The 26,658-nt window shown below is 42.1% G+C and overlaps 1 protein-coding gene across 25 annotated transcripts in view; it reads right to left on the bottom strand.

The window, feature by feature from the left end:
* Positions 1-26,658, bottom strand: part of DTNA (dystrobrevin alpha) — a 321,656-nt gene that overhangs the window by 93,120 nt on the left and 201,878 nt on the right. For all 25 annotated transcript variants that reach the window (XM_038766548.1, XM_038766544.1, XM_038766547.1 and 22 more), the window contains 2 exons: positions 25,948-26,028; positions 3,217-3,430 (listed from right to left, as the gene is read on the bottom strand). In XM_038766548.1, the coding sequence (XP_038622476.1) occupies positions 3,217-3,430; positions 25,948-26,028 (295 nt within the window). The remainder of the gene's footprint in view (positions 1-3,216; positions 3,431-25,947; positions 26,029-26,658) is intronic.

Raw genomic sequence — 26,658 nt, 5'->3', positions numbered from 1 at the left:
GACCCTCCTCTTTCAGTAAATTCAAGCCCAAAAGGAAAATGCCATTTGCAATTTCTTGAATGCACGAATCGGTAAACAATCCTTTTTAAATATTTATCGGTTGTACAGGGCATTCTAGACAGTGGTGTCTGCCACGATGATGACAGTGCTGGCCCTGAGCATGAAATACTGGAAGTGGCATATTCGGGGGTGGGGGGCCGGGGGGTGGACCAGCATCTCCTCCAGGTCCCACAGCTCTAGCTCTCAACACTGGGGATGCCAGGGAGCACGACAAATGCATTTCAATGTCTGCAGTGACTTGGAGGCCAATGGTGGCCAAATTTTGTGTCTTCGCAGCCTCCTCTTCCAAACGGCACGCGGGGGCAGAAGGATCGGCATGTCAAAGCTTTGGCCCTCTCTTTAGGGCTGAGGCACAGCAGGAAAGAGGTTAATGAGATGACAATTCTTAGATACCCAAATTTCCTAGTGATGATGCCAAGCACATGAGAAGCAATAGCTTAAATACTCCCTTCTTATCTTTGCTCCTTACCAGCACTCTTCTAAATGACTAGGAGGGTTTTAGTATTTTTAATTTTTTCCCTAGTAATGGGAGCTCCACTTTAACATCTAGTTTTTGTTTCTGTTCCTGATATAACCTTTGAAATTAAGTGGCAACTGAGGGTCAAACTATTTTGGGGGACTCCAAATAGCACTAGCACATCTTCAGAAAAACATCGGGCTACTGAGCTTCTCTAAATTTCTGCATCTAAACACAGACGCACCTAAGGAGAAAATTTAAAGTTTTATTATTTTACCTTCTCTGAAGCTGGGAGGATCTCACCCCAAATTTTTACAACAAAATCTCTACGTAGGTTGTCTGTGAAAATCTATTTTCAGCCAAATTTTTCAATTATCCCAAAGAATGAGATAATGAAAGGTTTTTTGCAAAAGCTTCTCCAGATCTTCCCACAAAATATGTGGGTACAGCTCCTCAGAGTTGATAAAACCTCTTTCTTAGTCCCATATTTCACCTTGGCACTTGGATTTACACCCTTAATTCATCCCTTCCTCAATCCCACAGCAATTATGTACATATCCATAATTTACTTATATTAATGTATCTCCCGCTAGACTGTAAGAATGTGTCTATCAACTCTGCTACATTATATTCTACCAAGTGCTTAGTGCAGTACACTGCTCACAGCAAGTGCTCAATAAATATGGTTGATTGATTGATTAAATGATAATCGTGGGATCTGAACCACAAATAAGTCTAGTTTATAAGGAATCACAAAGAAGAACCATTCTCTTGTATCACCCTTTAATTTCTAGGTGGCAACACCTAAAGGACTGTATTAGAAGCTTTATTTCAGACTTGAAAAACTGCATCCATGGAACTCCTTGATTTCCAACAGAACCAACTCCACTGTACCCAAAGAGGGTACACTAAAAAAGTCACAGAAATAGCCCTCATTCTCAATTTCGCTCTCTACGTTACATGAGACTTAAAATAGCACTCTTCCACATCCTATGTATGAGAAGAGCAATTTTGCAATAACACCCTCACTGAGATTTTTGGGAAACAGCTCTGATCTTTCACCCACAAAATTATTTAAACGCCCAACGTGATACCGAGAGCATTCAAGGATTCTGGATTTCAAAATTCTCTCAGTATTTGAAAATGGAAATGAGCCACTTTTCCAACAGACTTATTTTGAGACAGTGGGTTCTGTCATCATGACTGCTCCCTGTGAGTTTACAAATAACACCTTTTATCTGTGTGATCATTTCCTGCCCTCCAAATGTTCTGCTGCGGGTGCATCTTACCTTTACCGCACCAGAAAATTTAAATGTTTTAATATCTATTACTCGTCAAACAGTAATTCGGGGTTCCATGAATTTTGCACCAATTTTGATTCTCCTTTCCCCATTTTACTGAATTAAGCAAACCTTTCAGAAAAGCAAAATAACCACCCAGTAGATACTAGCGGCACAACTGCTCAAGCTGGGCTTTTATTTTTGAAGGGCCAGGAGGGGAAAGCCGTTACAGAAATACCATGGCTGGGCTCGGCTCTGCTGCCTTATCATGTGGAACGACCGCCTTCTCCCCTCACTGTTGCCATAGTGACTGAGCTGTACCCGATGATCTGGTTCTGAAGGGCACACGATACCAAGCAACTGGGGTTGCAATATTCACTCTAATCTTGCTGTTTTCAATTCCTATATTTTTCAAAATATGAACTGCATAAAAAAAAACAACGACGCTGATCAAACTAAACAGCCATTGTGCAAGCCCACACATGATTCTCCGATGCCTCTGTGAGCAATGAAACAAGACAACCATGTTGGAACGCCTCTTTCTAAATGGCCACCACTGTGATTCCCCACAGCATCAAGTGCAAGTTCTTGATGAATCGGCCGACACGTTTCGGCCCACGGACTTCCCTGTAAAAAGATGAAATGGATGACTCTGGATCTAGCCATGCTGTACCTGGTCATCACGTTGCTTTGAAAAAGACTACGGAAGATCTGGCTCGCACTGTTAGTTTGAAACTCGCTTTCCACCCTGCAACTTCTTACGATGATTTACAACACAGGAAGGATAATGGCAACCCCCACCTCGGTTATCAAATCATCCTTTTCTGTTGCTCCCATTATTCCCCGCAGGACTTCTTACCACAGTAAGCAACACTGCCTTGCAGCCAGGAGTCTTTGCAGCTCATAAAAACCCTTGCATCCTCCCCAGATTCTGGTTCATTAAATCCCATCTGAAACATGCGCCCATGCTGCTCTTTCCACCTCTGCGGCTTCCACTACAGCAGGCTGCATTAAACCATGCGATCGTCACATTTCTTTGGCTGTACATAAGTGCCGTAACTGTGGGCAGTATAAACTGTTATACTGTACTCTCCCAAGCACGTAGTACAGTGGTCTGCACACAGTAAATGCTCAATTAATACCACTGACTGACTCCTTTATTGGGAAAAGGTGGTTACCTTTGGTCTTAAAGCCTGAATCTGGAGCCCTGGAGACCTATGTAGCCTTTCAATCCACCTATGCCTGAATTGCATGAGAAGTCCTTTCGGGAGGGGTAGAACTAGAGCCATATTCACGGTTGTTACCGTATTACTGGAATTCAGCCAGTGGAGGAAAAAAGAAAACAAAAAAGGCGAGTGTTTCTACTAATGAGGAAAAACCGGAGGCCGCCAGGCCAAAAACTTGGACGGAGGAACTTACGGATCAAAAGCAGCGAGCAGAAAGTTGAGCAGTAAGCTTATGGATTGTTCTACGTGAATCTGGTGAGTGGTGGGCATCCGCTTGTTAAGCTGGTAAAAAATAGTTGAAAGCACGGCTTCCAGGCGGGCCACATTCAGTTCCACACTGGGGTCCAAGTTGTTCAGCGCATTCTCCCTTAATGCTTCGATGACGTTCCAAATGTCTACCAGGTGCACTACGTAAAATGAAAGAATAATAAAAATTATAATTATGGAAGTCGTGAAGTCTTTAACTACCTGCCAAACGTCGTGTTAGCACTGAGTAGGTACGAGGTAATCGGATCCAAACCAGAGCCTGTCCCACACGGGGCTCACAAGTTGAGCGGGAGGGTCAGCAGGTATTACCCGCAGCACTGCAATCAATCAAATAAATAATTTATAGGGCTCTATACCAACAGTCCAGCTTCACAGACAGCCAAGGCCCCCGAATGTCAGCTTGCCCCTAAGCTTAGCATTATGGACTTTTCCAGTTCCAAGACCAGCTGTGGGAATCCCCAGGGTTCAGGAGGGCTGGTAGCAAAATGACGGCAACATCTCAGAACTCCTACTACGTGGATAGCAGCTGTCAGTCAGTCAGACTTCCTGGACAATCAGAAGGCACACAATTGGAAGGAATTCAACCCCAAAATGCACATCTACGGGGCTAAACTCATTGACTCTGAACCAATATGATAATATTCCAATAAAGCTTGCCCCTTTTGGCTGGCAACAGTTCGCTTGTTCCACTTTGGTCTGTGACATGTTTGTGCTGACAATATTTTATGGCTTAAGATTTTTCTGGACAACAAGGATTGTGCCTAGGCAGACATGGTTACCACCTTCTTTAATGGCGTTTTACATTTTAAAAAAAGAAGACCACGTTAGATCCTCTCTCAAATAGCATCATTTGACAAAATTCTAAAAGAGCATGCTTTTTAAGAGGCATTTTCCTATTTATGGTATTTTTCGATCCTTTTATCGGGACGGAAAAGGGAAATGATGTTATAAAGACAAGAGAAGAAAGGAAGGAATATCTTTACCATCATGATGGGGAAACCAAAGATCAGAGAAGTTAAATGACTGGTGGAAAGAAGAACCCTCTTTAGAAGGGATGAGATGCTCCATAACTGCACTCTCTAATGTCTTCCTTCATCTCTGTAGGTCTAACAAAAACTCCAAATAATTGGCTTCAAGGCTCTCTACCACACCTATTTGCTTTCTTCATGTACTATTTCCCAACTCACAGTCTTCATTCCTCTTTAACAGGTATTCTCAATAATAATATGATATTAGTTGAGCGCTCACAAGACGCCAGGTAGTATACTAAGTGCTGGGGTGAACACAAGCAAATCAGGATGGTCACAGTCCCTGCCCCACTTGAGGCTCACAATCTCAATCCCCATTTTATAGATGAAGTGACTGAGGGACAGAGAAATGAAATGATTAGACAAAGATCTAGCTCTACCTCACTCTCATGACCTAGTGGAAAGAACACGGGACTGAGAGTCACAGGACCTGGGTTCTTACCCCGGTTCTTGCCAACTGCTTGCTGTGTGACCTTGGGCAAGTCACTTAACTTCTCTGCCTCAGTTCTCCTGCTCTCCCTCCAACTTGGATTGTGAGCCCATGTGGGACAGGGACTGGGTCCAACCGAATTGATTTCTATTTACCCCAGCTCTCAGGACAGTGCTTGACACAAAGTTTGACATACTTTGGGAAAATCACTGAACTTCCCTGTGCCTCAGTTTCCTCATCTGTAAAATGGGGATTAGCTCCTACTCCCTCCTACCTAGACTGTGAGCCTCATGAGGGACACAAACTGTCACCAAACTGATAACCTTGTATCTACCCCAGTACTTAGAATAGTGCTTGGCACATAGCAAGCACTTAGCGGCATGGCTCAGTGGAAAGAGCATGGGCTTTGGAGTCAGGGGTCATGGGTTCGAATCCTGGCTCTGCCAATTGTCAGCTGTGTGACTTTGGGCAAGTCACTTCACTTCTCTGTGCCTCAGTTCCCTCATCTGTAAAATGGGGATTAAGACTGTGAGCCCCCCGTGGGACAACCTGATCTCCTTGTAACCTCCCCAGCACTTAGAACAGTGCTTTGCACATAGTAAGCGCTTAGTAAACGCCATCATTAAATACCATTATTAAATACCACAATTAAGTAGGGGAACATTGGTAACAAGCCTATTGGTAATAAGCCATCAGTAGTGATGGTTTTTAACCTAAGAACCGTGTGGCGCATGCCACAAAGTGGACAAGTGCAGCAGGAATCCTGAAAAATGCCTACGATGGGCAGTGAAGACAGCAGTGATACCAAGCGGACAACCATGGCAAACTGCCCGATGGTCTAACCAGTCAATGATATTTATTGAGCACTTGCTAGGGGTAGACACTCTTCTGAGCATTTGGGACAGTACAACAGAGTCAGTACACAGTCCCCTGCCACAACAGCAGCACTATGTTGTGATCACTCTGGTCAAAAATTGATTTTGCAAGTAAAATCACTTCAGGCACTTCACTGTAGGCTGGACCTCCTGCTCACCTACTCACTTATATCCCAGCAGCAACAATGTTGCAGGGATGAGAGACGCACAGTCGTGGTAGATCACTAGCAATATAATGAATTTCTTCACACAGATTCTTTGTCATGAAGTCTTCATGACTTGAAGATCATTGTTGGCATAATGGATCCCATCATTATCATCACCACCAACAGATCAATCACTTCCTACCTTATACTACAACCTGACTTCTTTTGGCAGTTTGTAAAGGGTGATGGGAATAAGCAAGGGCTAAATTCCCTCAATCAATCAATCAATCAATCAATGGTATTTACTAAACCCTTACTGTATGCAGAGGTCTAAGAGCTTGGGAGGGTACAAGAAAACAGAGTTGGAAGACATGATTCCTGCCCATAAGCGACCTGTCTAGTGGGAACAGCCCTTGTTTTTTTTTTTGTTTTTTTTTGATAGCATTTATTTAGCGCTTACTATGTGCAAAGCACTGTTCTAAGCGCTGGGGAGGTTACAAGGTGATTGGGTTGTCCCACGGGGGCTCACAGTCTTCATTCCCATTTTACAGTTGAGGGAATTGAGGCCCAGAGAAGTGAAGTGACTTGCCCAAAGTCACACAGCTGACAAGTGGCGGAGCCGGGATTTGAACCCATGACCTCTGACTCCAAAGCCCGGGCTCTTTCCACTGAGCCACGCTGCTTCTCTTGTTCAAACTAGCTTGTTCAAACTAGCATGAATTCTGCATTTGTCAGTTCCCAATCAGTAAGGTTTTACTACAGAAGCCCTTAATTTCTCCTCACCAGGGATGTAGGTGAGTTATTTTCTGAACTTTTCCCGCTTTAGTTAAGAGTCCTTCTCCGGGTGAGTGAAATCGACAAACATATTAAGGCTTGACCCAGGATTCCTTTCAAATTCCTTGGTCTTTAATCTTTTCAGAAGCACATCTGACCTTCCAGGTCATCCTGAACAAGGACAGATCCACGTTAGATGTTAGGTGGACTAAATAATATGACAGAGTTTGCAGTATTGTGACTAGTATTCCCCTTTCTAGGATTTTTCTTCTGAAAACAACTAGCAGATCTCCCAATGATGATATAACTGATATGTTGTTTACGCTGTTCTTATTTCTATGTACTCTCCAAAGTGCTTGGTACAGTGTTCTGCACATACAAAGTGCTCAAATTCGATTGATTTATTGATTCTCTGAAATTGAGGCTGCTGAAAACCTCACTAGTGCTGGGTCCAATTTAATGTTAGCCTGCTCAAGAGGGAAGGGAAGTTTAAAAGGTTTAGAGGAGAACCGCAAAGATTAAAAAAATAAGATTAGAGGAGCTGCTGGAAACAGAAGACAAAGGAACAGCTTAATGGGCTTCTTGAGTAAATGAAGCAAACTTTTACAAAGGACAGCAATCAGATGTTTGGACCTTTCACTAGAGGAAAGAGGTTTATACTGGACCATGAAGTATTCTTTTCTAGAGATCTGCCAAACATTGTACTATCATATTACACAAAATCTGCTAATATTTCCAAGATGTTTAAAACTGCCGATATTCATCTCCAGCAAAATTTGTTGGGGAAAATCTGTGAGAAAAGCCAGCCCTGACAGGATAATGACTGAATATAGGGTGTGTGGCCTTTCGTATTCATTCCCCGCTTTATACTACTGAAAAAAAATTATTTCACTAGCAAACCATTGGGAATCAAGTGACCTGAAGTGAGAGAGAACGAAATGGGGGTGGGGGGGAAATGCATTTGTGTGTCTGAAAACACCAATGAGGGATCCACTGACCCAACCACACTAAGCACACAAAGCAACTGTCGCCTGTTGTGTTATAGTAATAATAGTAATAATAATAATAATGGTACTTGTTAAGAACTTACTAAATGCCAAGCACTGTCCTACATGCTAGGATAGATACAAGATTATCAGGTTGTCCCACGTGGGGCTCAGTCTTAAGCCCCATTTTACAGATGAGATAACCGAGGCCCAGAGAAGTGAAGTGACTTGCCCAAAGTCACACAGCTGACAATTGGCAGAGCCGGGATTTGAACCCATGACATCTGACTCCCAAAGCCCGTGCTCTTTCCACTGAGCCACGCTGCTTCTATTGATCTCAATCAATCAATCAATCGTATTTATTGAGCATTTACTGTGTGCAGAGCACTGTACTAAGCGCTTGGGAAGTACAAGCTGGCAACATATAGAGACGGTCCCTACCCAACAGTGGGCTCACAGTCTAGAAGGGGGAGACAGAGAACAAAACCAAACATATCAACAAAATAAAATAAATAGAATAAATATGTACAAGTAAAATAAATAGAGTAATAAATATGTACAAACATATATACATATATACAGGTGCTGTGGGGAAGGGATGGAGGGGGGACGAGGGGGAGAGGAAGGAGGGGGCTCAGTCTGGGAAGGCCTCCTGGAGGAGGTGAGCTCTCAGTAGGGCCTTGAAGGGAATCTCGTTTGATTCTCTTGAAATCTATTTTTTTTTAAATCCAAATCTCAAAATAAATGCTGCCAGACCCAGCTCGGTGCAAAGGCGAAAACAGCGTGAGCCTAGATGACTTAGACTGGGAGCCCACTGTTGGGGAGGGACTGTCTCTATATGTTGACAAGTTGTACTTCCCAAGCGCTTAGTCCAGTGCTCTGCACACAGTAAGCGCTCAATAAATACGACTGATTGATTGATTGACTGACTCCTTTTAAAAACTCAGCCGCTCCCTGGATGCGCAACCTGCTTACTGGGTTGCAATGTTAACTGCTCCCCGCTAGATGGCAATGTGCATATTTGACTGAATATTGAACACAGATTTACTAGGTTCTCACAGTCCACAACTAGTGGAGTCTCCTTCCAAGAAATCAATCAATCGTATTTATTGAGCGCTTACTGTGCGCAGAGCACTGTAGTAAGCGCTTGGGAAGTACAAGTTGGCAGCATATAGAGACAGTCCCTACCCAACAGTGGGCTCACAGTCTAGAAGGGGGAGACAGAGAACAAAACCAAACATACTAACAAAATAAAATAAATAGAATAGATATGTAGAAGTAAGATAAATTCATAAATAAATAGAGTAATAAATATGTACAAACATATATACAGGGATATCTATACAGATACATATATATATATATATATACAGATATATACAGGAATATATACAGAGATGATCAGATTGGACGCAGTTCGTGTCCCATGAAATCCCGTACCAACTCACTATTCGTTCATTTCAATCAATCAGTCGTATTTATTGAGCGCTCACTGTGTGCAGAGCACTGTACTAAGCGCTTGGGAAGTACAAGTTGGCAGCATATACAGACAGTCCCTACCCAACAGTGGCTCACAGTCTAGAAGGGGGAGACAGAGAACAAAACCAAACATACTAACAAAATAAAATAAGTAGAATAGATATGTACAAGTAAGATAAATTCATAAATAAATAGAGTAATAAATATGTACAAACATATATACATATATACAGGGATATCTATACAGATATATATATATATATATATATATACACACACAGATATATACAGGAATATATACAGAGATGATCAGATTGGACGCAGTTCATGTCCCAAGAAATCCCGTACCAACTCACTATTCATTCATTTCAATCAATCAATCGTATTTATTGAGTGCTTACTGTGTGCAGAGCAGTTATTGAGCGCTTACTGTGTGCAGAGCACTGTACTAAGCGCTTGGGGAGTCCAACTTGGCAACATACAGACGGTCCCTGCCCAACAGGGGGCTCCCAGTCTAGAAGGGGGGAGACAGACAACAAAACAAAACATATTAACAAAATAAAATAAGTAAAATAGAGTAATAAATATGTACAAACACATATACATATATACAGGTGCTGTGGGGAGGGGAAAAGGAGGGGAGTCTTCCCAGACTGAGTCCCCTCCTACCCCTCCGCCTTACCTCCCCTCCCCACAGCACCTGTATATATGTATATATGTTTGTACATACACTCTATTTTATTCGTACATACTTATTCTATTTATTTTATTTTGTTAATATGTTTTGTGTTGTTCTCTGTCTCCCCCTTCTAGACTGTGAGCCCACTGTTGGGTAGGGACCGTCTCTGTGTGTTGCCAACTTGTACTTCCCGATCGCTTAGTACAGTGTTCTGCACACAGTAAGCGCTCAATAAATACAACTGATTGATTGATTGATGTATATATGTTTTACGTATTTATTACTCTATTTTATTTTATTTGTACATATTTATTCTATTTATTTTATTTTGTTAATATGTTTTGTGTTGTTCTCTGTCTCCCCCTTCTAGACTGTGAGCCCACTGTTGGGTAGGGATCGTCTCTGTGTGTTGCCAACTTGTACTTCCCAAGCGCTTACTACAGTGCTCTGCACACAGTAAGCACTCAATAAATACGATTGATTGATTGATTGATGTATATGTGTTTTACATATTTATTACTCCATTTATTTATTTTATTTGTACATATTTATTCTATTTTATTTTGTTAATACGTTTTGTGTTCTCTGTCTCCCCCTTCTAGACTGTGAGTCCACTGTTGGGTAGGGACCGTCTCTGTGTGTTGCCAACTTGTACTTCCCAAGCGCTTAGTACAGTGCTCTGCACACAGTAAGCACTCAATAAATACGACTGATGGATTGATTGATGTATATATTTTTGTATACATTTATTACTCTATTTTATTTATACATATTTATTCTATTTATTTTATTTCGTTAATATGTTTTGTGTTGTTCTCTGTCTCCCCCTTCTAGACTGTGAGCCTGCTGTTGGGTAGGGACCATCTCTATATGTTGCCAACTTGTACTTCCTAAGCGCTTAGTACAGTGCTCTGCACACAGTAAGCGCTCAATAAATACGATTGAATGAATGGAGTGAATGAATGAATGAAGGAGGTAAGGCGGGGGGATGGGGAGGGGGAGCAGGGGGAGAGGAAGGAGGGGTAGGTGCAATAAGGAGCCGGAGATGGTGATGATGAAGCAGCTGAATGTTGGAGCTCGAAAGATACTTTAAAACAAATTAGGTTGGTTGAATCACCTTTCTCTCTTGTCCTTTAAAAACTCATTGGTATTTCATTAATTAGTGATAAATAACAAGCCTCCCTCATATTAAGAAATGCAGAGCTACACAGAATGCTGCTCTGTCAAAAACCAGGGAACCCAAACTATTTTCAGTGCACTTTACTTTTAACAAGTTATTTCACCAAGGGTCACGGGTAACTGCAATACATTATTAAAGAAGAAAACACCTCCATTTATGGAAGATTTTCACCCCCATCATATTAATCTTGTCTTATGCTGCCGAGCCGTCTCCGGCCCATAGCGACACCATGGACACATCTCTCCCAGAACCCCGCCACCTCCATCCGCAATTGTTCTGGTAGTGTATCCATATGGACTGTGGGCCCGTTGTTGGGTAGGGACCATCTCTGTATTTTGCCGATTTGTACTCTCCCAAGCGCTTAGTACAGTGCTCTGCACACAGTAAGCGCTCAATAAATACGATTGAATGAATGAATGAATAGGGTTTTCTTGGTCAGAATACGGAAGAGGTTTACCATTTGCCTCCTTCCGTACAGTAAACTTGAATCTCCACCCTTGAGTCTTTCCCAGGCCGCTGCTGCCCAACCCAGGTGAGCTTTGACTTGTAGCAGATTGCCTTCCACTCGCTAGCCACTGCCCAAATGGGAACAAAAGGTCCCCTCCAAGAAAACCATCTGGCTTCCTTGCTGGGAAATCCCAGCTGGAAGCAGTCCTACCTGGATCCCTAGACAACCTCCGCCATTTGTCTGCTATGCGACCTTGGGTGAGTCACTTCACTTCTTTGTGCCTCAGTCCCCTCATCTGTAAAATGGGGTTTAAGACTGTGAGCCTCAGGTGGGTCAAGGACATAGTGAGTGCTTGACAAATACCATTATAATATAACTTCTAGGTGTCACCATTGTAGACTAACCTCCTCCCCTCCCTATCACCTCCCACTCCCTCCCTCTGCCCTGTCCCCTTCCCCTTCCCACAGCACTTGTGTATATTTGTACGTATTCATTCTATTTATTTTATTAATGATGTGTATATAGCTATAATTCTATTTATCTATTACGATGGTACTTGACACCTAACTACTTGTTTTTTGTTGTTGTTGTTGTCTCCCCCTTCTTGACTGTGAGCCCGTGGTTGGGTAGGGACTGTCTCTATGTATTGCCAATTTGTACTTTCCAAGCGCTTAGTACAGTGCTCTACACACAGTAAGCACTCAATAAAAATGACTGAATGATTGTTGTGGTCCAAGGAAACTCACTTTACAGACCCTCAAGATCTGGGGTTCAGGTCTGTGTGTAACATGTTTATGGGGTCACACATATTTACCGCTGAACTCTTCCGAGCACATTTACGACACAGAGCACTCGGCTAAGTTTAAAATCATTTGGCGGGTGAGTTTTTCCTTGCTCCCTTAAAAGTAAAAAGCTTTTATTTCCAGAAGGTGAAATATCAAATGGCAAGTCAAGTAGAAATGCTTTTAAGGGCTAGTCAGAGACCCAGAGGTACAAAACCCATCATCTCATTACAGAGTCCATCTTCTCCACTGAATTTTTAAGCTAAACAACCCACAACCTTATCTCTATTAAATAAACAATGCTGTCTATCCTCTCTGATCTAAGATTAATGCTGAAAATTTCTAATTCAGGTAATCAATATATTGCATTTTCCCCCAAACTGGTTTGGATGTCCTGTCATTCTCTCATTGACGGAATCATTTTTCTTGCTCTGCCAAGAACATGCGGTTCTCCTATACTGTGGGGTGACAGTCTTGAAAAACTTCACGTTAGGAAAATTCATGTTGTAATACTCACTGTGTGTAATGCTACACGCATGAATCCAAACCATTTTTTTCTGACACCACGTCACATTATCTAATCAGGCTCACATTGCAAGAGGGACATTTCCTGAATCTCTACTAATGTTCTAGCTAAATAGCATGGTGAAAACACAGGTTAGAGGAGACCTGAGTGCATAAAAATATTTACTCCATAATTAGAGATTTTTTCTTTGTTCCTCTTGATAGATTCATTCAGTTATGCTACAAATCCATATATGTATTGAAAATCCACATATCTATTGAAAATCCACATATCTATTGAAAATCCATATATTATATGTTATATATTGATATAACATCCATGTTAAATATGGACTTTCAAAAAACATAATGGAAAACACTGTGGCCTAGAGGAAAGAGTATGGGCCCAGGAGTCAGAGGGCCAGGGTTCTAACCCCGGATCAGCCATGTAATAATAATTATGATATTTGTTAGGTGCTTACTATGTGCCAAGCACTGTTATAAACACTGGGGTAGATACAAGGTAATCAGGTTGTCCCACCTGGGGTTTACAATCTTAATCTTAAAATGGGGATTATGACTGTGAGCCCCACGTGGGACAGCCTGATTACCTTGTATCCCCCCAGGTGCATAGTAAGCACTTAATATCATTATTATTATTAATCCCCATTTGACAGATGAGGTAACTGAGGCACAGAGAAGTTAAGTGGCTTGCCCAAGATAACACAACAGACAAGTGGTGGAGCAGGGATTAGAACCCATGGCCTCTGACTCCCAAACCCGTGCTCTTTTCACTAAGTCACAATGCTTCTCTGTTTTGCCAAAAATCCATATATATACTGAAAATCCACATATATAATGAATGCACTTGCCTGCTGTGTGATTTTGGGAAAATCACTTAACTTCTCCATGTAAAATGGAAATTCAATCCCTGCTCTCCTTCCTACTTAGACTATGAGCCTTATGTGGGACAGGGACTATGTCCAACTTGATTATCTTGAATCCTCCCGAGTCTTAGCAGAGTGCTTGGCACATCATACCCATTTAAAAAATACCACAATTATCATTATTATTATTAATACTGCTACTATTTAATAATATAAATATAAAAAATATAAATATAAATATACTATTTAATCCTTCTTGCTAGCCATTCAGTAAGAGCACCTTGATTTCGAAGAATCAGAGGAGTCAAAGACCCTAGTAGGGCCAGGATTTACAAACCGCATATTCCAACTTTTAATTTTGTGTTTCAATTAATATATGTTTAAATTAGGAAAGCAGTGTGGACTAGACTCTAAGCTTGTGGGCAGGGAATGTGTTGACCAACTCAACTGTGTACCAAACTCTCCCAAATGCTTCGTACACTGCTCAATAAACACCACTGATTGACTGCTAGAGGAAAGAGCCCTGTCATGGGGGTCAGAGGACCAGGGTTCTAATTCTGACTCTGCCATATGCCTGCTGCCCACTGTTGGGTAGGGACTGTCTCTATATGTTGCCAACTTGTACTTCCCAAGTGCTTAGTACAGTGCTCTGCACACAGTAAGCGCTGAATAAATACGATTGATTGATTGATTGACTGATTGCTATGTGATCTTAGGCAAGGCACTTCTCTGTGCCTCACGTTCCTCTAGACTGTGAGCCTGCTGTTGGGTAGGGACCGTCACTATATGTTACCAACTTGTACTTCCCAAGCGCTTAGTACAGTGCTCTGCACACAGAAAGCGCTCAATAAATACGATTGAATGTTCCTCATTTGTAAAATGGGAATTAAATCCTACTCTCCCCATCTTAGACTGTGAGCCCCATGTGGTACAGAAACTGTGTCCAATTTATCTTGCCTCTACCCCAGTGCATAACTCTGTAATAGTGTGGTTTCTGAAGCGCTTAGTAGAGTTTTCTTCACACAGTAAGTGCTCGATAAATACCGCCGATTGATTGACTGATAGTATGGTGTGGCAATCAATCATATTTATTGAGCGCTTACTGTGTGCAGAGCACTGTACTAAGTGCTTCGGAAGTACAAATTGGCGACATATAGAAACAGTCCCTATCCAACAGTGGGCTAACAGTCTAGAAGGGGGAGACAGAGAACAAAACCAAACATATTAACAAAATAAAATAAATAGAATAGATACGTACAAGTAAAATAAATAAATAATAGAGTAATAAATATGTACATCAATCGTATTTATTGAGCGCTTACTGTGTGCACAGCACTGTACTAAGCGCTTGGGAAGTACAAATTGGCAACATATAGAGACAGTCCCTGCCTAACAGTGGGCTCATAATCTAAAAGGGTGAGACAGAGAACAAAACCAAACATACTAACAAAATAAAATAAATAGAATAGATATGTACAAGTAAAATAAATAAATAAATAAATAAATAGAGTAATAAATATGTATGAACATATATACATATAAACAGGTGCTGTGGGGAAGGGAAGGAGGTAAGATGGAACTCAACAGATACTATCACCACTTCTTTGAGAAAAGCATCACCTATGGAAGCGTCACTTACACTCTCTAAAGCAGTGAAATCCCAAGGAAGTGTGGAAACCTTATGTGTGCCTGTAGTGGATGGTTCCTGCCTCACAGAGAAGGACTCTGTCGCTCAGGGCAGTGCTCTCGTATCAAGAGACGCACGAAGACAAGTTTTACACATTGCTCTTAATTTCCTGGTTTGGGAAGGTGCAATAAGGAGTTGGAGAAATGTCCATGTTCACAATGTAAAAAAATCTCTTTGGACAATAAACTATTCTTCCAAACTTACGCTGCTATTTCCATTTCCAAAAAAAATTGCTTTTTCAGGGCCTTTCTAATTCTTAACCACGGTATCCATCTTTCTATAATGCGACTATCCATTACAGAAATAGCTCTGCATTTCTTAATATGAGGGAGGCTTGTTATTTACCACTAATTAATGAAATACTAATGAGTTATTAAAGGACAGGAGAGAAAGGTGATTCAACCAACCTAATTTGTTTTAAAGTCTCTTTCCAGCTCCAACATTCAGCCGCTTCATCATCACCAGCTTAATTCAGTTTTCATCGGTTTAGAATCTCAAGAAGTGAACCCATCTAAAGAGCTCACAATCCCTCTGAATAATTGCTTTTCACCACTCCTCTGGCCTTAATCGGATGTAGTATATTCTATTTCCGCTATGCTCCCTAAATTGTCAGGCCTCAGAGATATAAAATCTTTACAGGCTGTATATAGGGGTTCATATCTCATGTACCTATCTTTAAATCCTATGGACAAAACTTTAAATTATATATTTTGAATTATTTATTTATATTAATGTCTGTCTCTCCCTCTAGCTTGTAAGCTCAATGTGGGCAGGGAATTTGTCTGCCAACTCTGTTGTACTGTACTCTCTCAAGCACTTAGTACAGTGCTCCGCATACAATAAGCATTCAATAAATACCACTGATTGATTGGGCTACACCTCTCCAAGTTGTGCAGAATCGTCAAACCCATCTGCCAAAACTGAGGGCCAGAAGCACCAAATCAGCTACAAGCATTCATTGTGGGCAGGGAATGTGTCCATCAACTCTGTTACATTGTTATATTGTAATAATAATAATAATTATGGCATTTATTAAGCACTTACTATGTGCAAAGCACTGTTCTAAGCGCCGGGGGGAAGCAGCATGGCTCAGTGGAAAGAGCACAGGCTTAGGAGTCAGAGGTTGGTCATAGGTTCTAATCCCGGCTCCCCCACTTACCAGCTGTGTGACTTTGGGCAAGTCACTTAACTTCTCTGGGCCTCAGGTACCTCATCTGTAAAATGGGGATTAAGACTATGAGCCCCATGTGGGACAACCTGATTACTTTGTATCTCCCCCAGCGTTTAGAACAGTGCTTGGCACATAGTAAGCACTTAACAAATATGAAGATTATTATTATTATTATTATTACAAGGTGATCAGGTTGTCCCACAGGGGGTTCACAGTCTTAATCCCCATTTTACAGATGAAGGAACTGAGGCCCAGAGAAGTTAAGTGACTTGCCGAAAGTCACACAGCTGACAACTGGCAGACCCAGGATTTGAACCCATGACCTCTGACTCCAAAGCCCAGGCTCTTTCCACTGAGCCATGCTGCTTGTACTCTCTCAAGCGCTCAGTGCGGTGCTCTGCACACAATAAAGTGCTCAATAAATACCACTGATTGAGAGTATTGGTTGGGGAATGGGTGCAGAATGTGTTCTCTGGTGTGCAGGCAGGAGGTAATTCCAGAATCTGGCCACTTTGAGGCACCTGTACATTCCCTTCCCTGGATGAAATGATAATAATAATGATAATTCTGAGATTTGTCAAGCACTTACTGGGTGTCAAGCAGCGTGCCACTTTAATGCAATTATCAGTTGTATTTTTTTAGCTCTTTCTGTGCATGGAGAGCACTGCACTAAGGGTTTGGGAGAGTACAATAAATAGAACAGTCAGCAGATACGTTCCCTGCTGACAGGCCCTGTCCCAAACGGGGTTAACTAAGGGGGGAAAGGCACTTAATCCCTGTTTTGTGGATGAAGAAACAGAGTCCCACAAAAGTTAAGTGACTTGCCCAAGCTCACACAGCAGGCATGTGTGATTGGCACCTAGATGTGGGATTAGCACCTAGATCTCCTGTTGGGTAGGGACCGTCTCTATATGTTGCCAATTTGTACTTCCCAAGCGCTCAGTACAGTGCTCTGCACACAGTAAGCGCTCAATAAATATGATTGATGATGATGATGATCTCCTGATTCCCAGTCCTGAGCTCTTTCCGCTAGGCTACGCAGCTTCTCCGGCTCTGTCCACCAGTCACTGGTTCTGCAGTATTTCATGGGATTGGCTTGGAACTAGCTTGAAACCCCAAGAGACTACAAATAAAACCAGCAGGGAAATAACTGATTCCAACTCACGCACTCTCCCAACTCTCTTACCCCTTCTAAACAGTCTCCCTATCTAGACTGTGAACCCGTTGTTGGGTAGGGACCATCTCTATAGGTTGCCAACTTGTTCTTCCCAAGTGCTTAGTACAGTGCTCTGCACACAGTAAGCGCTCAATAAATATGAATTGAATGAATAAATGACACCCATCACCAAATCTTCAAAACTACAGCTCCTAACTACCAACAGTGTCCTCCAATTATAACAAGTCAGCACCAGCTTTATCACGAAACAATTTGGCAAGCTAAGAATGCCCTGTGCAGAAGGTAAGTCACTTTTCCACTGAACTGTACCACATTGTTAATACTTAGCGTTTCGACGTTCAGCTCCCCTGCCAACTCCCCTACAGGGAATTTTCTGTGAACATGACATTCCAGCTCAATGCACACTTCTTTTCTCTAAACACCTGGAAGATTTCAACAGCAACAAAATCCCACGGCTGGCATGGATTTGAAACCAAACTCACAGAGAAGGCTGGACCCAACGGTTAGTTATATGCCACCCGCTTTCCTCCTGAAAGTCCAGGTTTAGAAGCCCCAGGGTTTCTCTTTGGTTTTGATGGATCTCTCCTCTGGGTCCGGCTGCCGCATCTCACTGGTCTCCTCCCTTTGAGTTCACATCTGACCTCTCAAATTGCCACCCAGCTGTCCCCGGGAACAATATATGGCCCCAGGGAGTCGGATCATTCACCGTGACAAAGGGGAAGCTACAGGGAAGTAGAGGTGAGCAAGAACGTTTCTTGAAAAAAGGTCAGGTGGCCAATTTCCGGGCACACCATTCACCTCGCCTTCAATACCATTTCTAATTGCATGGCAATGACAGATGTCAATGCTTCATATATCTGAAGGCTCCTAGGCAAAAACCCACCCGGCTGGCCAATCGTGCTGCTTTCTTGAGTTATTTCTCTGAGCAGGTGAGGGACACCTGCACGCCGGGGAGTCTAAACAGCAATAACCGAACGGCCAGATGGACCTGAGCTCTCACTGCAAAAAGAAGTTTATCTGAACAATCTGATTCTCTAGTTACCGGTAACTAGCTGACGGGTTTCAAAATCCTGAATTGCTAAAAGGAAAGAACGGCAAACTCACAGGATTTAGAAGTCCAGACGGGTTTATGGTCAGATGTGATAACCCTTCATTTTAAGTGGGAGTGAAAAGGGGGCAGGAAATTTAGAAGGGGATGGGAATGGGGAAGATTTCAAAGAGCTAACAGGCCAGAAACCCACCATTCTGGGGGCTTTCAGCCCTGACTGGGGTTTATCAGGGCTGGTTGGAGACCTGAGAAGAGCAAGCCTGGGAGTCCAGCTCTTAGAGCTGAGGGGGAGAAAGTCTCCATCACTCTTATGGACTGGGCAGACCTGCTTAAAGTTATTTAAATGTATCGACTCTTGAGTAGCTCCGACCCAGTGCTGGTTGATCTGGTGGCCAGGATGGAGGTCACTACATAAAACAGCTGAGCCAGCTCTTGGCCCAGACGCCAACCCCAGCCCCAACCCCAAACTAATCCATCCTTCTCTCCCTCTCTCTCTCTCTCTTTTTTAATGGTATTTGTTAAGTGGTTACTATGTGCTAGGCACTATACTAAGTGCTGGGGTAGATACAAGGTAATCAGGTTGGACAAAGTGTATGCCTCATGTGGGGCTCACAGTCTTAATCTCCATTTTACAGATGATTCATTCATTCATTCATTCAATCGTATTTATTGAGCGCTTACTGTGGGCACAGCACTGTACTAAGCACTTGGGAAGTACAAGTCGGCGACATATAGAGACGGTCCCTACCCAACAACGGGCTCACAGTCTAGAAGGGGGAGACAGACAACAAAACGGAACATGTAGACAGGCGCCAAAACCGTCAGAATAAATAGAATTAGAGCTATATGCACATCATTAACAAAATAAATAGAGTAGTAATTATGTACAAGTAAAATAAATAGAGTAATAAATCTGTACAAATGTATACAAGTGCTGTGGGGAGGGGAAGGAGGTAGGGCGGGAGGGGATGGGGAGGATGATGGAACCAAGGCACAGAGAAGTTAAGTGACTAGCTGAAGGTCACACAGCAGACAGGTGGCGGAGCAGGAATTAGAATCTGGGTCCTTTGACTCCCAAGCTCCTGCTCTTTTCACCATGCCATGCTGCTTCTCAGCATATTCTCTGGACTTCCTTACTTGCATCTGTTAAACTGACCTCACCATAATTATTATTTTTTCACCACAATTATCCTTCACTTGAGAGGGATGAAATAAGGAGCAAACATCTGCAAAACATCACTTCTCGTCATTAACATCAAGAGGCCGTGTGTGAAATAAATGCCAGGTAGGCAATGAATACCAGAGCTTTCACTTAGCATTTTCTGAACAATTCACTAGCTGCTAAAGAAGCTGCTGTCATTCTCTGCTAGGACCTTGATGAAAAATGTCTATTGTTTTGGTTCCCATGTAACCTTCACTGTGTTGAGATTTATTTTTTTTTCTTTACAGAAAGACCTCCAATCCCAAATAAAAGTATTTCAATCAGAATTCAGTTACTTCAAGGTTTCTGATGAGATGTTTTAAATGGCTTTAACTGAAAGGGTGAATGCACAGTCAGAGAAGTTGTCAAATTTTCAGTATGGCTAAGGCCATGGAACAACAAATATCTTGACGAGTCTCTATATGTTTTGATCCTAGCCCAAGGAGTTGCCCAGAAGTGTTGATAATCATCATTTTCCTCAGCTAGCCCAGGTTTCCATTAATGCTGACGGCCCCTCAGATTGTTCTATAACAACCCCAAATTCATCACTGGAAAATGCATTTGAAAAGAAGTGGAGGAGTAGGGGTAGAGAGGAGAAGGTAAAGAATTTTTATTCCAGTCATGAAGAGGCAGAGAACGGTTTGGTCTCTTCTACTGAATATCTACACTTCTCCGTGCCTCCGTTTCTTCATCTGTAAAATGGGGATTCGCTATCTCTTCTCCCCCTTCCTTAAACTCTTACACCTGCGTGGGGCAGGGACTGGGTCTGATCTGATTATCTTGTGTGTACCCCAGTGCCTGACAGAGTGCTTCGCACATAGTAAATTCTTAATAACCTCATTTTAAGTATTTCTGGGATCTGAGGAAGTAAGGGTAAACTAGTATTTTCCAAAGCTCTTCTATTCATTTTCCCAGGCTGCAAAATAAACTGTTTTTCTCCCACTTGTGGGGAGCCTGGATTTAGAGTTCGTTAACTAGGATTTGCGAAGATAGGCGTCAACTGATAAGGATATATACTAGGAACCTGAAATATTCTTAGGAAAGTCAGATTCTGTCTCCTGCAGGGAGCTGGGAGAACGTTTTAGCAACTTCTAAACGTACCTGGCTCAGGGAAAATCCTGGGCCCTGAACTTTCTCTTCTGTTTTTTCATCAGCACCCCTGTCCCAACCAAAGTTTGACCTCACTGCAGTGCCATATGTCTGATGTGTTTGCTCCAACACTACGAGATGGCAGAAATCATGCACTTTACTTGTATTAGGTGCTCCCAAGTACCTAGTAGATAATTTTTCACACAGTAGGTGCTCAATAAATGCTGCCAATTATAAAGATGATGCAACAAAGCACCTACCATTTATGAGAGGAAAAACTGAGAAAAATAACAGCAAAATAAGCAACAACTTATTGAGAAGTGAAACAAATGCAGCTAAAATATCCTGTGTTAGTTGGAAGATACTTAAAAACCCCATTTTGTGGAAAGTTATTCCTATTTAAGAAAGCAAGTCATTTTGAAAGCAGACACATTATATTTTCCATAATGACCATGTAGATGAATTCAGTGAGAGAAAAGGGAGTTATTTAGAGAGCAAAGCCCAAGAGCTGAGCTGGAAGATGGACAGAGATGTCTGCTAAAGTGGCAATGAAGTGGCACTAAACGTCTTATTTATTTCTCTTCTTGCTCTACCAACACGACCCTGACCCTAAGACAGAGTATTTTAGATGCTGCTAAATTATGTTTGCCACTGCTAATTATTTTGCTCTTGAACTTACGATTCAATTTAAGGAATTCCAAAATATCGTCAGGAAGTCCTCTTGGAGGAGATATGATTTAAATAAGGCTTTGAAGGTTGCGGAGAATAGTCGTCTGTCATACATGAAGCAGGGACGGGGGTTCCAGGCCAGAAGGAGAGCATGGATGAGGGGTCGGCAATGAGATGGATGACACTGATGTACAGTGAGTAGGTTGGCATTAAGGTAGCAAAATGAGCGGGCTGGGCTGTAGTAGGAAATCAGGGGGGTAAAATAGGAGGGGGTAAGATGAACGAAGGCTTTAGAGCCAATGGTACGGAGTTTCTGTATGATGGGGTGGCTGATGTAAAGAAGACTTTAAGCTACTTTACAGATGGCGTAAGACAGTGCTTTTTGCCACCACTGTACTTCCCTAAGCGCTTAACAGGGCTCTGCACCCAGCAGCCACTCAACAAGTACTGGTTAGACATAGATTCCACGGCCTAGGAGTCAACCTTTCTTCAAATAGCCATCACGCACCTACATGAAGGGCAATATTTCCTGATCTCGAGAGTTCTGGGGGCAACACTAGGACATACTACTACTACTGGCATTTGTTGAGTCTTTACTATGTGCCAAGTACTGTGCTAAGATCTGGAGTAGATATAATACAAATCAAACACTGTCCCTTGTCTCCCATGGGGAGTCACAGTCTAAGCAAAAGGACAACAAGCATTTAACCCCCATTTTACAGTTGAAGAAACTGAGGCATGGAGAGGTTAAGTGACTTGCCCAGGTTCACTCAGCAGGCAAGTGGCACTGCCCGCATTAGAACCCAGGTCTCCTGACTCCCAGTCATGTGCTCTTTCCACTATTGTGGAATTGCTTTTGTCGGAAGTCTTTAATAATGGAAGGAAAATAGATCCTTCTTCATCTGGGATGTCTGTGATGTCTACAGAGTTGGCAGACAAGTAGATAGGTATTTTGTTTGGGACGATTTAGCTGGGAGTTTGTGCCTGAAGGCAGGAGACCTGACTAGATGACTTCTCATGATCTCTTACAGCCCAGTCTATTTATGATGATGGAGAAGAATATCTGCTGTAACCTGCCTCTAAAACTGATGGGGGATTTTTGCCTAATAATTCAACTTGGAGATAGGTTATTGACCTAAAAAAAAATGTGTCTCTTCCTCTGTCTTCAACAATCATTTTTGTCAGGGCCAGGTGAAACACTGCAGAAAGAAAGATGAAAAACTCACTGATAGAGTTGTTTACTTGCCTGACCCTCCCTAAAGTGTCAGAACATGCGTCTTGATTTTAAGAATAATGAAAAACAATAGTCGTGGTATTTGATAACCTCTTACTATGTATCAAGCACTGTGCTGAGAGCTGGGGTAGATACACAATAATCAGGTCAGATACAGTTCCTTCCCACATGTGGCTCATTAAGCAGGAGAGAGAATGGCTATTTAACCTCCAATTTACAGATGAGAAAACAGACACAAAGAATCAATCAACAGCATTGACTGAGCACTTACTGTGTGTAGAACACTGAATGACACACTTGTAGAAGTACAATGCAAATGAGTTGGTAGATGTGATCCCTGCCCCCTAGAAGTTTACAGTCTAAAGAAAAGTTAAATGACTTGCCCAAGTATGTGGGGTCCTGAAATGATGTTAATATGCATTTTTGATCTTTGGGTTCTGTCAAATTCACACCAATCACTCAGTCCTTCACTTCTAAATCTGACTCATAGGGTCCTTGCTAGATTGTAAATCCCTTGTGGAAAGGGACAGTATCTTTTCTATTAGAATCATACAAAGCATTTATATAATGTTTTACATCCAGTAGATGCCCAATAAATGTAATGGACTTCACTTATAGTGGGAGGGGTAATCCACATGCATTCTACTGGGCTGATTTTAACCTAAAATCTGTTACTTTTCCTGTCAATGGCCTGTTTTACTGTCTGTAAGACAGCTGTATAGGGAAAACACCCAACAACCTATATGGCCTTACTGGCACAAAACCTAGGGATAACTAGTTGAACAATCAAAAGCGAACTGCTCAAAAGTAGAGATTAGCAAAAGAGTTAATAAAAATCAATAAAATCTGGCCTTTCAATTGTCATCTTTGTATTTCCCTTTCTGCATATGCAACCATTTCCTAGAATACTGAAATAAATAGCATGCACAGACTGAAATTTGGAAAAAAGTCATCAGCCCACGTGGGATTCTACAGCATGGTCTACTCCTGCATCAGACATCATTTTTCACCTGCTAAATAAAAGAAAGACATCCTGGATGCACACTAGGTCTAAACAGTGGCAGATCACTGATTATATCATTGTTCATAACTGACAGGTAGAAGGATCACTGCAGTCACGCAAGGCACCGAGTGCTGATACACTCCAAACTCTCACTAGCGATTCAGCTAATGAATCAAAAACTGGCACCCAAACTATCTAGCAGGCTCAATGTCAAGCTCCTAGAGAACAGACACAATTGCAAGGACTTCCACGACATCCATCCCTTGCTTGACCAGTGGAATTGGAGTTTGAGGCTGCCACTTGGAAATAAAGTGACTGTGTCTTCTCTCTGAACACTTGCTCCACCCTGTCTGGACCCAAGGGTGTGGGCTGAGACTGAGCAGAAATGCAAGTGAACCACAATCATCCAGGGATTTTGTATTCCTCAGACCTCCTTGGAAGCCAGTTTCAAGCATCAAGGGCAGAATGGTTTTGGCCCCACTAATAGGGCCTGGACTGTAACGGATCTACCATGGCAAAGCTCATGTGATGCCCACCAGTTCTTTTGTTTTGTTTTTGGCGGGGGGGGGGGGGGGGGGGGGGGTGTGTTAAGGGAATTTATTCAGTGCTATGTGCCAGGCACTATACTAAACGAAACTTAGGGTAGATCCAAGTTAATCAGGTTGGACACAGTCCATGTGTCACATTGGGCTCACCCTCTCAATCCCCATTTTGCAGATGAGGTAACTGAGGTACAGAGAAGTGAAGTCACTTGCCCAAGGTCACCCAGCAGACAAGTGGCAGAGCTGGGATTAGAACCCAGGTCCTTCTGACTCCTGGGCCTGTGCTTTATCCTCTAGGCCAAATTGTTTCTCTTGTTACTTGTCTAAATTTTTCAGTTATTTAACAATAATCAATGCCATTGTCACAAAGAGAAACCATCAATTCCTTCATAACATTAAATTAAAAGGGGACAGAAAGAGAGCACAGACTCTCATGCAGTGTATTTGGAAATGGATGTAAGGATCTGAACACTGGGCTTCCCTGGATCTTAGCATTGTACAGTACTGGAAAAAAATCCCATTCATTGTTCTGTACATTTTAGTTTGTGACAATAATGACTGGGAACATTCTCCTGTCAACTAAAAACATTTTTCATGACTTTTGCATAGATGTGATTCTCTACTATAATCTTATCTGTGAAGGAAAAACAGCTATGTAAATAAATAAATAAAATGGTGGTATTTGTTAGGCGCTTGCTGTCAAGCATGATATTAAACACTGGGTAGAAGCATGACATTCAGGTTGGACACAGTCCCTGTCCCACATGGGGCTCACACTCTAACCCACTGTTGGGTAGGGACTGTCTCTATATGTTGCCAATTTGTACTTCCCAAGTGCTTAGTACAGTGCTCTGCACACAGTAAGCGCTCAATAAATACGATTGATGATGATGATGATGATGCAGAAAATACTTACAGTAGGATGGAGGAAAGTTACATAACGCCCAGGGTCACACAGCAGACAAGTGGCAGAGACTGGTTTAGAACCGAGGTCCTCTGGAATCTCAGGCCCAAACTCTTTTCACTAGACTATGCTGGTTCTATATGTAGAGTTTTGGGGACCAACTTAATGTCCCTTAAAAAACTTGTAAATATTTTCACATTCTAGTTGAAGGAAGAACTCTAAAACTTCAGGATGGCTAGAAGCTTTTAATTTCCAAGAAGGACTTTTGTAAAACCATATTTTTCAAAACTGGGTTTCTATAAAGATGATAAAACTTCCACTTCTTCACAAATGAAAACTTTCATTCACTTCTAATTCAGTACTTGATGGTCAGCACATTCACCTTGGGAAAGTCACTTAACTTCTCTGTGCCTCTGTTACCTCATCTGTAAAATGGGGATTAAAAGTGTTAGCCCCACATGGGACAACCTGATTACCCTGTATCTACCCCAGCGCTTAGGACAATGCTTGGCATATAGTAAGCGCTTAACAAATACCATCATCATTATTATTATCAGCAGCTGGAGATAATTCCATCTTCCTGAATGTCCACAAACCTTTGCAGATCGTCTTCTTTTCTGTCTCCTAAGCATACTCTTCTTAATATATTTAATAACCCCTAAGTGAATTAAACTTGATAAATCTAACCTATAGTACCAAATAAGTTAATTTGGAGTTAACAATGACATACTTACAATTGCACTTCTTCTGTACAAATCTAAGCTTGCATGCTGTTCTGTAAGTGGATAAACGAATGCGATCCAGATCTTGAGCCCCTAGTGGAAAAGAGTTACAACATATCAATCAATCAATCAATCAATCAATCATATTTATTGAGCGCTTACTGTGTGCAGAGCACTGTACTAAGCACTTGGGAAGTACAAGTACAACATATATTACGACGAGAGGAGTCTGGCAGTGTTTTTAAGGAAAACTTGTTTTCTCCCTGTTGTTTAAGCCAACATAAAAGTGCTTGAAAGGACTTCTGGCATTTCCAAACCTCCTGGTTGGGTCATACCTAAAGGGAAGAAGGCATAAGTCATGCAGTCAATCCCATTCACGAAAAGTATCAGCTGACTGAATCCATCCCTTTTTGACAAAAACCTAGGTCAAAGACACGATGGATGACTACAATAGCAGGGATCGGATGGGGCCACAAAGCAACATTTAGCAACTAAGGTCCCAAATTAATGAAATTACAAGTATCGGACTCCTTCCCAAAACTATACAACAGTGGAAACTTGAGGTAAAATGAGAGCTGGGGGATAAGAATGTCCCCTGAGGTTTGCTGGATATCAGCAATGGACGTGTCTTGGGGCAGAGATGCTCGTGCCCAGTACCTAGGTGATACTCCAGGAACCTGTTCGGACTGGGGGCATCTTGGCATTGTGGGCGTCCCTGAGAAT

This window comes from Tachyglossus aculeatus, chromosome 25, assembly GCF_015852505.1.
Source record: "Tachyglossus aculeatus isolate mTacAcu1 chromosome 25, mTacAcu1.pri, whole genome shotgun sequence".
Taxonomy (NCBI): domain Eukaryota; kingdom Metazoa; phylum Chordata; class Mammalia; order Monotremata; family Tachyglossidae; genus Tachyglossus; species Tachyglossus aculeatus.
The sequence above is the reverse complement of the archived record's forward strand: the minus strand, read 5'-3'. Positions and strand labels throughout refer to the sequence as shown.